Below are 13295 nucleotides of genomic sequence, written 5' to 3' on the forward strand. Positions count from 1 at the left end.
TCCTAATGAGCAGGTAAGTTCCCCTTTCCTTCCTTTGAGTTGGCGGAGACATAAAGAATTAGAGTATCTTAAACATTCTCCCAAAAAAGCACTTGAGAGGCCTTTCTACATGTTTGAACAATTGTATGCTTCTAAAAGGAATGAGTATGGTATCAGGACAACAAATATCCCTGACTGTGCCTTATCTTCTTTAGGGGAACTGAAGGGTAAACAATCTGGAGCAATTAATGGTTAGTCAGCTCTGAAACTATTAATGTCAAATAGCAATAAAATAGCTGATGCCAGTGAACCAAGGAAAGCAGTTCTAGAAAAGGAGATCACGTGTTTTAGTCAGTCTGAACAATCCTAACATTTTTATATTAAGCCTCCTGATACTCTATGAAGTGCATAGGACAAGGATTATCGCCCTATTTTATAGGTAAGAAAACTGAGATTCACAGAATTTAACTTTCTTAAGGTCCTACAAAACTTAAGTGACAGAATTTGAACAAGCCTTACTCATTGATCAATGCTGTTCCAGTATTTATTCATTCAGAAACCTGTTTTTGTTCAAGTTGGTCTCACTGTGCTAGATACTGAAGGTACATAATTCCAAAACATGTTACTTGATCCCAAGGCACTTGGAATCTAAAGGAAAAGATAAACAGGTAATTACAGTACAGTGTAATATGCATCATGATAGAAGTAAGCACTGAATGCTATGATTGCATAGAGGAAGGGTACCTAACCCAGTGGGAAGGGGTCAAGATCTAGGTCTTGATGAGGCTGAAAAACAGGTATTCTGACCGTAAGGGGTTTAGAGACTTGAAAGTATAAGAAGTCATCAGAGTAATAAAGTTTCTCTTGTGTGTGTTTTTTCTCCTTATGACAAAAGCAGTGTTTCCCACAGGAAAATCAAAGTGAGCATTTAGAGTACAAATAATTTGACTTAATCAAGGTAGCCACTATTAACAACTTGGTATACAGCTTTTCCCATAAAAATGGAACATTTCATCCCTAACCGGTTTGGCTCAGTGGATAGAGCATCGGCCTGCGGACTGAAGGGTCCCAGGTTCAATTCCGGTCAAGGGCATGTACCTTGGTTGTGGGCACATCCCCAGTAGGAGGTGTGCAGGAGGCAGCTGATCAATGTTTCTCATTGATGTTTCTAACGCTATCCCTCTCCCTTCCTCTCTGTAAAACATCAATAAAATATATTTTACAAAATGGAATATTTCATTTTAAGGTTTCCAGAATGGTACGGTTTCAAGCTATGGCTATGGAAATGTATGTCTGGAAATGAGTGTAAATCAAGATTATTGAAGTTGAAGGGGCCAGGGAATTGTGAGACTAAATTGTTTCTTGGACTGGTCAACTACTTGGATGTGGAAATCAGCTAAAATGATGGCAGGACTTGAAGTGCAGAGGAAAACTGAGTTTAGTGCTCAGCAGTCAGCTGGTGATGGATGGAGAGAGTTTGTAAAAGAGAAGTATAACCTCAGAGGAATAAGGATTTCCTGAAAGCATTTGTTCCAGTGTCTCTGGTACTGGGCAGCTATTTAAAGGTATTTGAAGCCCTAGCCAGTTTGGCTCCATGGATAGAGTGTCAGCCTACGGACTGAAGGGTCCCGAGTTTGATTCCTGTCAAGGGCACATACCTGTACCTCAGTTGCAGGCTCCTCCCCAGTCTGGGTTCCTCCAGAAGGCAACCAATGAATGTGTTTCTCTCACATCAATATTTATCTCTTGTCTTTCTTCCATTCTCTTTAAAAATCAATGGGAAAATACCCTCAGGTGGATTAAAAAATAATAATAATAAAGGTATTTGAAGATAGTAAGAAGAGAGAGAGGAGATTGTGAAAGATTTCATTATATATACCTCAATTGGGGAGAAGGGTCAAGTAGCAAGGTTCATGGCAGACATCCATGAAAAAGCTATCCTATATAATAAAAGCCTAATATGCTAAGTGCCTGGTCATCCAGTTGTCCATTCAACCAGTCAAAGTGTAATATGCTAATGATATGCTAAAGATGCTCAGTTGCTCACTGTGACATGCACTGACCATTAGGGGGCAGACGCTAGCTTGCTGCTGGTGTCTGGGCAATTGGGATTGAGTGAGATGGGCTGGACATGCCCTGGAGCCCTCTCGCGGTCCCTCCCTGACTGGCCAACCTCCCACGTCCCTCCTTGGCCCCAATCGTGCACCAGTGGGGTCCCTCGGCCTGGCCTGCACCTTCTTGCAATCCGGGCTGAGGGACCCGCCCCTCCTCGAGTGCATGAATTTTGTGCACCGGGCCTCTAGTAATAAAGAATCTGCTTTGGGCATGTGAGAATCACTAATCTCAGGAAAGCCTGAGAAAAGCTTCATTTAGAAGAGAGGTGGGGTTTTTGGTTATGCTGAGTCAGTCCTGCATCTTGAGGTCTATTAGGCTGGGTAACAAACAAAATTTGATTTTATAGGATTTTCTTGACATCTTTACCCATTTTTATATTTATTTATATACTAGAGGCCTGTTGCACAGAGATTCGTGCAATAGGCCTTCCCTTCTGGCTGCTGGCACCAGTTTTCCTCCAGCACCCGAGACCCAGGCCTTCGCTCCGGTCGGAGCCACCTTCCGTCCTCTGTCTTCACGGCCCTGGCCGGCGCCGCCTTCCATCCTCCATCTTTGCGGCCCCGGCCGGAGCTGCCTTCCATCTTCCGTCTTTGCGGCTCCGGCTCACCTTCAGTCTTCGCTCCGCCGCTTGGAGCCTATGTATGCAAATTAACCGCCATCTTTGTTGGTGGTTAATTTGCATATCATGATTAGCCAATGGGAGGCATAGCGAAGGTACAGTCAATTATCCTGTTTGTCTATTATTAGATAGGATATTTATTTTTTGCTATAATACTAAATGAAAAGGGTAGATTTCATATATATATATATATACATATATATACATATATATATATGTATATATATATATATACATCTATGTATTTATCTACCTATTGTCTATCTATTTAAAGACAAGAGACACTGATTGACTTTATTCTAGAAAGTCATATAGGTCCCATGAGTGCATAAGTTCAGGTTTCAAAATATAAAACAGCTCCCATATTCTATCATATAATTAGACTTGTATTTAAAGATAAAGGCTGAAACATATAATTCAATGGTGGTTTCTGCTGCCAAGGGCTGGCAGCATCTGTTTTTTCCTAAGAGCACTTAAGTAAATTCACTGCTTCTGTAGGTATGTCAGGCTGGGGTACTGGGTTTCTAACACACAATTACAAAAGGCCATAAAAGAATTTGCAGTCAGTCAAAGTGTGCCTGTCTGCCTGGCCATCTCTGTATCTCTTTCTCTCAATAATTTATGAGATCTTAAAAGAAGCTATTTGCTTTATGTTAACTATCCTCTGTTGACCTGACCTTAGGTCTCTTTATCTTCTCGTCTGGATTAGGTGCCAGTCCTTCTTGTATTTCTTTAGCATCTTTTTATATATTTAAATCATAAAACTTTTTATGTTGTCATAAAAGTTATTTATTTGTATGTCTTTTCTACTTACTGTGAACTCTTCAAATTGAGATTGTTTTATCTCTGTAGGCCTAGGTGCATAATAAGCAACATTAAGTGTTTTATGAGTGAATAAATACATATATTCAGTAGTCATGCATAAGCATTGCCTGCCAGGATCCATAAAAAAGAATGGCAGATTATGTAATATCTGATTCAGATAGCTATATGCATAGAAAATGAACATTCTTTGGAGAGGCCGCATTGCATAGTGGAATGTGGGGTTTGGAGATAATCAGATCTAGGTTTGAATACCAATTCTGCCACTTATCGAGCTATATGTTACCTTGGACAGATTAATTAGCTTATTTAGTTTCATTATCCTCATCAATAAAGTGGGGGTGTTTTCTGCTTGCATATAAACTGCTTGTCATCTAGCAGGTGTTCATTAAATGGTAGCTCTCATCATTATTAATTGTAGCTCCTCTCTGGTAGCTGCTCAAGGAACTTTCATGTATTTGCTAGATATAATTAGTGCTTTCTATGACACGCCCTATAATCACCAAGGTTAGAGAAGTTTGAAACTGTTCCAAGAAGTTGTTTTGGAAGTGTTAAGTACAGAAAATGCTTTTAAGAGATCACTGCTTTCCTACTGTTTGAACATTTTATAATAAAAAATTTTAAATGAAGGATGTGACTATGATGTGTGCTGCAGTTACCATTTAATTACCACTATTTATGTGTATGAATAATTGTAGGTTGGTTTCCAAATTTTTCTAATAATTCTAACCCCTTTTTTCTAATTATCCCCAACCCATCACACAGTTCTTGAGCTCTTTTTCAGTGTATTTATAAAAGGTGTTATAATTTATCCTTTATTAAATATTTACATGTTTCTCTTTATTATGAGATTTTGAGATTGGACTTTTTTTTCCTTTACTATGTACCCAGTACATGGCTCTGTATTCTCTGAGCCACCAATAAGAACTTACTAATTCTGACTCTATTTCTTCTTCTTATTCTTCTGGACTTCTCCCTTTTCCAGGAGACACTTTCCAATTTTGGTTTTAGGGACACAATATTAAAAATACTGACTTAGTATAGGGAAGTGGTTAATACTAAAGCTTTGGAGCCAGATTTGGTATGCTTGCAAAAGTTTTAACTTCTTTGAAACTCACTTTTTTCATCCTGAAAATATTGGTTATAAGTAATATAAATAAGATACTTTAGCATTGCCGAAACCGGTTTGGCTCAGTGGATAGAGCGTCGGCCTGCGGACTGAAAGGTCCCAGGTTCGATTCCAGTCAAGGGCATGTACCTGGGTTGCGGGCACATCCCTGGTAGGAGATGTGCAGGAGGCAGCTGATCGATGTCTCTCTCATCGTTGTTTCTAACTCTCTATCTCTCTCCCTTCCTCTCTGTAAAAAATCAATAAAATATATTTAAAAAAAAAAAAGATACTTTAGCATTATTTCTGGAATAGAGAAAGCCTTCATTGGATAGTAAATCTTACTATATTTATAAGTATGTGTCAGGGTATATTGTAAAGAGCATGGGCAAATTTGTTTTAGATAGATTAAGGATCAAATTCTGGCTCTAACACTAAACAGTTTAGTGACCTTAGGCAAGTTGCTTAACTTCTCTGAGCCTCAATTTGTTTTTGTTTTAAATCTACAAAGAAGGAATAGTAATACCTACCTCCAGGATTGCTGGGAGATAATGTGTATATAGCACCTACACAATGCTTGCCATTTAGTAGGCATTCAAGAAGTGGTATCTATTATTATTATTACCATGGATAACATACTAGGGGCCCAGTGCACGAAATCATGCACCTTAAAAGGAACTGTGGGCCCCAAGGGTGTGGTGGGCACAAGGGTGGGTCTCAGCCCATCCTCCGTGCCCCTGCCTGGCCCCTCCCACCGTGGCCCCTGGTCCCCTCTCTACCGGCAGCCCCGTTCCCACCACTCCTATGTGCTGACAGTGCTGGCCCGCTCACACCCGCTGACATCATGGAGCGATTGGGGCTGGCACCAGCAGTGGGTGCGAACGGCAGCTGCTGCCCCGATTACCCTTCAGGAGCAGGGGAAGGTGGAGAAGCCCTCAGGGCCGATTGGGGCCGGCAGCCACAGCTTGCACCCACTGATGGAGCTGAGCGATCGGGGCTGGTGCCAGCAGCAGGTGCGTCAGGTGGGATCATGGCACACAGGAGCAAAGAATTTTCAGTAATCACCAGAGGCTCACCCTGATGACAGCAACCGGCACCCTGCCTTGGTCTGGCACCCCTGCTCACCTGCTCCACCATCCCACTATGGCCGACACCCGCCATGTTCCACACTCTGTTGCCTGCTGCCGACGTCTGCCATGTTCCATGTGCGCCCCCTGGTGGTCAGTGCACATCATAGCGACCAGTTGTTATTCCGCCATTCGGTCTATTTGCATATTAGGGTTTTATATTTTGCATATTAGGGTTCTATATATATATATTTTTTCAGATTATTTGATCCTTAAAACAGTTCTGTGAGGTAAAAGGGTATTACCCCTCTTTTGCAGATTAGGAAATACCGTCCAGAGCAGTTAAGTGATTTTTTATCCATGGTCACTTAAGTAATTTTTTATATATGTTTTTTAAAATTGGTTTTAGAGAGAGAGGAAGGGAGAGTGATAGAGAGCTAGAAATATCTATCAGCTGCCTCCTGCATGCCCTTTACTGGGGATCAAGCCTGCAACCCAGGCATGTGCCTGACCAAGAATCGATCCAGTGACCTCTTGGTTCATGGGTAGAAGCTCAACCACTGAGCCACGCCAGCCAGGCTTCACTCATATTCTTAATACAAATGTTATTTTTCTCAGGTTCATTCTGAATTACTTTAAATTACTTTTAAATTTGTTCCTGCAGGTAATTTTGATATTGTGGGTTTTACTATAATCATTGTTCATGTGTCTCCTGAAGGTCAATAAAATAAGTACTTTAGCCTAAGAAGTGATGGCTATTAGATTCCCTTTTGTGTCTAATTCTAAGACCCAAAGATGTTTCCCCTTGAATGTCTGAAAAACTTTCTGAGGTGTTATTTTTATAGGAAGAAATACCATAATTTGACTCATTTGTGCTTTTGAGTTTGTTTATAAGTGGTGGATGTTTTGTTGTGTTGTTACAGGTTGATGAAAAGCCAAGAACTTTGATGACAGATAGTCTGGTTATAAAGAATTTTTTACGCAAAATTGTCATGGTGCACCCTAAGGTAAGCTGTTATTTTGCACAATAAAGATTCTCTTATTTAAGTCATGTTTTTTTTTTAGTATTTTATTTTATTTTGTTCTTTGTTGTTTTGTTTGTTTGTTAATCCTTACCCGAAGATATTTTTCCATTGATTTTTTTTTTTTTAGAGAAAGTGGAAGGAAAGGGAGAGACAGAGAGAGAGAGAGAGGGAGAGAGAGAGAAACATCGATGTGAGAGAGACACATCGATTTGTTGCCTCACACACGAGCCCCAACTAGGGCTGGGGACTGAGCCTGCAACTGGTACGTGCCCTTTGATTGGAATTGAACCCGCAGTCCTTCAGACTGCGCGCTGACACTCTATCCACTGAACCAAATCGGCTAGGGCTAAGTCATGTTTTCAAGAGACCTCTACTCTAAAACATGGAAGGACCTAGTTGATTCTCTTTCTTGTAATGACATGATTACAGCTTTTAATATTGAATTGATTTGGTTTCTGTGTCCCTAAGGCAATCTTGATGTTGGTGATGTGACATAGTTGGGAGCCCTTGGATACAGAGAGATTCTCTTTTGGATTCTTATTCTTATTTCTTTACTTTTTTGTTGTTGTTAATCCTCACCAGAGGATATTTTTCCATTGCTTTTTCTGAGAGAGTGGAGGGAGGGAGGGAGAGAGAGAGAAAGAGAGAGAGAGAGAAAAGAGAAGAGAGAGAGAAACATAGATGTGAGAGATGCATCGACTGGTTGCCTCCCACACGCGCTCCTACTGAAGGTGGGGAGCGAACACACAACCCAGTTGTGTGCCCTTGACTGGGAATAGAATCTGAGACTCTTTGGTCCTTAGGCTGAGGCTCTAATCATCCATCAAAACTGGCCAGGGGCTTCTTTACTGTTTTATTGTATCAATTTGGGTACTTCTTTCCACTCCTCTGTGTTTCATTCTTTTTTTGTTAAACCTGGCTTTTCTAAAGTGACTAGTAGCCCAGTTCACAAAATTTGTGCACATTAAAAGGGAATTAATTGCCCTAACTGGTTTGGCTCAGTGGATAGAGCATCAGCCTGTGGACTAAAGGATCCCAGGTTCGATTCCAGTCAAGGGCATGTACCTTGGTTGAGGGCACATCCCCAGTGGGGAGTGTGCAGGAGGCAGCTGATCGATGTTTCTCTCTCATCAATGTTTCTAACTCTCTATCCCTCTCCCTTCCTCTCTGTAAAAACTCAATAAAATATATTTCTTTAAAAGGGAATTAATTAGCAGAGATATTTTAATATTGGCTATTTGCTCTTTCTCTATAATAGAAGTGTGAGAGATTAAAGGAAATTAGTAAAATGAAATGAAAATGATATATAAATTTATTAATAAATAAACAGTAACAAAAGGATATAACAACAACAGAGGCATGATATAAAAACAACAAAAACATGATATGAAAACAACAAAAACATGATATGAAAACAACAGTGATGCAAACAATGACTGATAAAGTGATTAAACTTATTCTAATATCTCCCTGTACACCACATTAAGAGTGAAAACACTTTCAGAGTGCTTGACTAATTTCCCTTGTGATGAAGTACTTAGAACTTTAACTGTAACATCACACGGTCTTCAAACTTGAGAAAAAGCAACATATAACTGACCATGTGCAAAAAACGGGTTTAGGTAGGAATATGCCTACTTTGTCTAGAGTTTGTCCTTTTGATTTATTAATAGTCATCACAAATGCTGGCATCATGGAAAACCGTCGTCGAATCAATTTAAATGGGAGGCCAGTGTCAGATAGGGACAAATTATTGGAATTAGAATAGCCTCTCCCTCTGCAAATTCCTGTTAATACTTCAGCTTCAATAATGTTAGGTTGTAATCTTTTGATAATAAATCTGGTACCATTACAAAGACCCCATTTGCTATTGAGATTTCTCAATAGCATCATGATTGCACCCACTTTCAATTTTAATTTATGACATGGCATTCCTGAAGGAGTAATACTATTAAGAAATTCGATGGGAAATTTTTCCTTTTCAGCATCATCTGTGGAATCAATGGAATCATCACTCAGATATGTGTGAAAATCTCCATTGAGTATATCCAAATTTTCTTCATTTAATTTTTGAACATGCTCATATTTTAAACAAAGAATTGCACGTTTAGATATATTTTTAGTATTATCTATAGCAGTGGTTCTTAACCTTGACTGCACATTAGAATCGCCTGGGAATCTTTTTAAAATCCTGACTCCTGGGCCTCATCCTCCGGAAATTGTTTCTTTGTTATGGGGTGGGGCCACAACATTAGTAACAAAGAAACAGAATTAAAACTTTATTGTGGGGAGCTGCTACAGTGTTTTGGACAGGTTCAAGCCTTGGACTGATGAGAGGGCACAGTCCTCTCATTGCCACGTGTAAGTCCCAGCTTGGAGGGCAGGGCCCTCCCAGCACAATTATAGCCAACAGCTGTAGTTGTAAGCTTGAACCTGTGGTCCGAACACATGGCCCCACCTGCCTGAGTTATGTAGGCTTGATAGAGTTCAGGTGCATGTAGTTGAGTAGGATTGAAACCCAGGAGAATGTTGTAAACATCTTGGTCATGCCTTTACTTTGCCTTGTAGCATATGCTATAAAATAAAGGCATGGCTGTGGGTGTGGTCGCTGTCTCTCAGAGAAGCAGCGTCCCACCGAGACCCAGCTTTCATTCTCTTGTCTGTCTTTTCTAAGCCTTTCAGCCGCCCTGACTCAGGTTCACCCTTGGCTGGCGTGGCACACTTTAGAAAGATAATGCCTCCACGCTCCCAGGGTAGGTTCCTGCCTCAAACCCCACCCTTACAGGAAACAGCTCCAGGAAACAGCTCGGGGGAGGGTGCAGCCATTGCCAAGACAACACCTGCAGGACTGACTTCCTTCCGCTTGGTCGCTGCGGTTCTGGATGTGATGAACACCATCCATGGTTTTTATATAAGTAGACTAGTAGCCTGGTGCACGAAATTCGTGCACATTGAAAGGGAATTAATTAGAGGAATGTAATTTGGACTCACTATCTAATATCAATACTATGTGAGCTTGAGGCAGTCCGCGTTTCTGAAATTCAATGACATGAATTTTAGCTATTACTTTGCCAAATAAATGGAATTTACAGATATCATTTAAAAGAGCATTCAGCTTAATATTAAAAACTCTGGCTACCAAGTCCAGTCTATTTTCAACTTTTTGCCAGCGTTGTAAGTTGTTAGCAATATCTGCCCATTTGGGGTTGCATGTCATTGTTATGAATAAATCGGGCTTGCCATACTTCATTATAATTGCCATAGCATCCTGATATCGCTGCTGCATATTTCTGGGACTACCCTCAGAAGATGGAAGTATTATCATTTTACCAATCAGCACATTGTCATTTTCAGATCTAGATTTGAGATAATCCATCAAACCACTATATTTTTCAACTCGAAACTTAGATTGGTTTGCTTTGATGAAATTTATCCGATTGGCCTCCGATTCGTATTAAAAAATGCAATCCTCTAACATAGTTGTGGTGGAATGACTGTTCTATGTGAATTTTGCCTATCACTAAATTTCTCTGATGAAAAACCATCTGATGGGAAATTTACTTGATGTTGTAGCAAAGGGAATGAGGATTGCATTTTTTAATACGAATCCACGATAAACTGTTGAGTTAATTTTCCTGCATTTAAAAGAGGATTGAATGCGTCCTGCACAGAGAGATGAAATCTATAATACTGCATTTGTGTGACTCGTGTCCTTACATTTTGTCTAGTATTATTGTCAATTACACTGTTGTCTCTTGAGTCTTAATGCAATATCTGTCCCCCAGCCTTGTTCATCATGTGGAAAAAGAATAGGATATGTCATTGCATCTAATACAGGAAACAGGATATTGATTTGTTTCATTTTAGTGGCAATTAGATTATTGGGATCTAGTTTACAATGAATGAGCAAGTCCCTTTCAAAAGGAGGTTCTTCACCTTCGTTTCTGAATATGACAGCAACCTCGGTTACACTGGGAGAATTATATCTACCTGGGTCACTGTTATGCTTGTATTTAATCGCCATTGTTACTTCTGTGGGAGCAATACCTTTTGCTGCTGCTTCAGATTGGGCTTCCTTTTCTACCTCATGTAGCATCTTGTAGATTTTGTTAATTCACTTATTTAATGCACGAGGTTGTTGATGTTGATCATGAGTCTTTCTGAGCAGCCCTGGTTTTCTGGCATTGCTAATCTTTTACTTGTAGCTTCGGCTGTATCCAAAATACAGAGTTGAGCAAACTTCCGAGAAACACCATCTGAAGGGTATAAGTTCCAGTACGGTGATAAACTTGTCCGTGTATTCTAAAACAGTATGGCCCATATCCTGATGGTGGTGCAATATTTGCACCCATGGAAGCAAAAACAAAAGAACTATTTATGGAACGAATATTTTCCATGAAATTGTTACTGTCAGAATCTGTTTTTGTTAATAATCTTTTTAAATATGCCGGGTAATCTGGAAAATGTATATCATTTGGATAGACTTTCCCTTTGCTACAACATCAAGTAAATTTCCCATCAGATGGTTTTTCATCAGAGAAATTTAGTGATAGGCAAAATTCACATAGAACAGTCATTCCACCACAACTATGTTAGAGGATTGCATCCTCAGGTACTCCATTTTCACTGAGAAGGCAGTTCCCATCGGTATTGGTAGTACTTGTTGATGACTATTCTCTAGACATATTCTGTCATCGCCACCGCCTTCTTTCAACTTCAAAGGCACGTTGGTCTTTAGACATTTTCTGTCAATATGCCAGTGTTTTTCGGCATCAGAGCGGCGTTTTTCCAGTAGCTGGTGTTCAGATACATCCTGTCACAGGCACCGCCTTCTTTCAAGATCAGACACACACTGCTCTGCAAACACTTTCTGTCAATAACGGATAACGCCAGCATCTTTTGGCTGCAGAGCTATGTTGTTGTATCAACAGTTGTTCTTTAGACATAGCCCCACCTCTCTACTGTCAGGTCTGAGATGCAGGTGAATGAGTCCTGGCTGTCAGGCTGCTGAGAGCTGTCTGACCAATGGCTGATTCTGGCTGATTCTGTGGGGGTGGGACTTCCTCCTCCCAGCTGTCAGTGTCCACAGCTGTGATGAGGAAGCTGGGATGACAGAGGGGGCCGTGCTCTCCAAGCCGTCCTCTCTCTCGCTCTGCTCTATGTCCAGCGGCCTCCTGCTCTGCCAAGTCCTCCAAACCTCCCGCTCTCCGCCAGCAAGGTCCCAGGAGCCTGTGGGCTTGGCTAGGCGCGAGTGGCCTCGCCTCCCATGCTGGCAATGGTCCCGGGAGCCTGCGGCCTCGGCTGCTCTCACCTCCTGGGGCACCTGACACCTGCGTATGCAAATTAACCGCCATCTTTGTCGGGTTAATTTGCATAGTCACTCAGTATGGCTGGTGGGTGTGGCTGGTGGGCGTGGCTTGAGTGTAGTAGAGGGATGGCTAATTTGCATGTTTCTCTTTTATTATATAGGCTAGTAAGAGCAAATAAGGAAATTTTGATAAAGTATTTTGAACTTGGGAGAGCAAAATTTTTATTATCTGCAGTTAGATGTGTTTATAAAGATGCACACAATTAAGTATGCTATATTACTTCCCCTTTTTTCCCTCTTGTTGGCTTCTTACTTTTTTTGTTATCAGCAGGATTCAGTGCTATTTCTTGCCAGTCACTATCCTAAGTGTTCTCCATGCATGTACTCATTCAACCCTTGCAACATTCCTCATGAATTAGGTTTTATCATCATCCCCATTTTATAGCTGTAGAAACTATGGTACAGAGGTTAAATAACTTACAGAGCCAGGATTTGAGTACAGTCTGGCTCTGGAGTCCCTTATTACCCATTATGTTATATAGAAAGAAAAATGTAGGTTGAAGGTAGGAAATAGACAGTGAAATAAGTTGGAGGGCAGACAAAAAAGTCAGATGGGGCAGGGGAAGAAAAAGCAAAGAAAATAAGTGTGGAATGTTTCTTGTATGATAACAATGGAAAGAATAGGGAGAAAATTGATAGTTCCTTTAAGAAAGGGAAGAAAAGATACATTAGGGGAACAGAAGACAAAACGGTAGGATTTCCTGGTAATTTGTGACTGCTTGGAATTGTAGTGTTAAGATGCAATATATTTAAGAGACAGATTTTGAACACAGACAAGTGTTAATTATGTTTAGGGATGGTGTAAGTGAAAAAAGGTGATATAAAAAATATCTCCTTTAGGTATGGAAGTTTTAAATCTCTATCCTGGTTTATGTTAAATCTCACACACCATTTATTTTGCAGATTAGATTTAATTTCAGTGTAAAGGTGAATGGTATCCTCTCCACGGAAATCTTTGAGTAAGTCCTTAAATCCATGGCTTAAGTTTATGCCATAGCTCTAGAGCTTTTCTCAGTCATTATTGTCCTATTTCCAATAGGTTCACAGTTTGATTTATTGAGCCAAGTTCACTTTGAAACTAATATTCTGAGACCCCCATATTTTATTATTCTATATTAGTTTTTAAAATAAGTAAATACATTCACCTAAACCTTTTATGTCTTTCCCTTTTACTAGAGTGAATGAATTTAAA

The 13295-nt window shown here is 40.3% G+C and overlaps 1 protein-coding gene across 1 annotated transcript in view; it reads left to right on the forward strand.

The window, feature by feature from the left end:
* Positions 1-13295, forward strand: part of TOP6BL (TOP6B like initiator of meiotic double strand breaks) — a 54350-nt gene that overhangs the window by 15544 nt on the left and 25511 nt on the right. The window contains exons 5-6 of the mRNA XM_070427622.1: positions 6634-6717; positions 13007-13062. Of these exons, the coding sequence (XP_070283723.1) occupies positions 6634-6717; positions 13007-13062 (140 nt within the window). The remainder of the gene's footprint in view (positions 1-6633; positions 6718-13006; positions 13063-13295) is intronic.

This window comes from Myotis yumanensis, unplaced genomic scaffold, assembly GCF_028538775.1.
Source record: "Myotis yumanensis isolate MYYU_CA2020_CCGP unplaced genomic scaffold, mMyoYum1.0.hap1 SCAF_10, whole genome shotgun sequence".
Lineage (NCBI taxonomy): Eukaryota > Metazoa > Chordata > Mammalia > Chiroptera > Vespertilionidae > Myotis > Myotis yumanensis.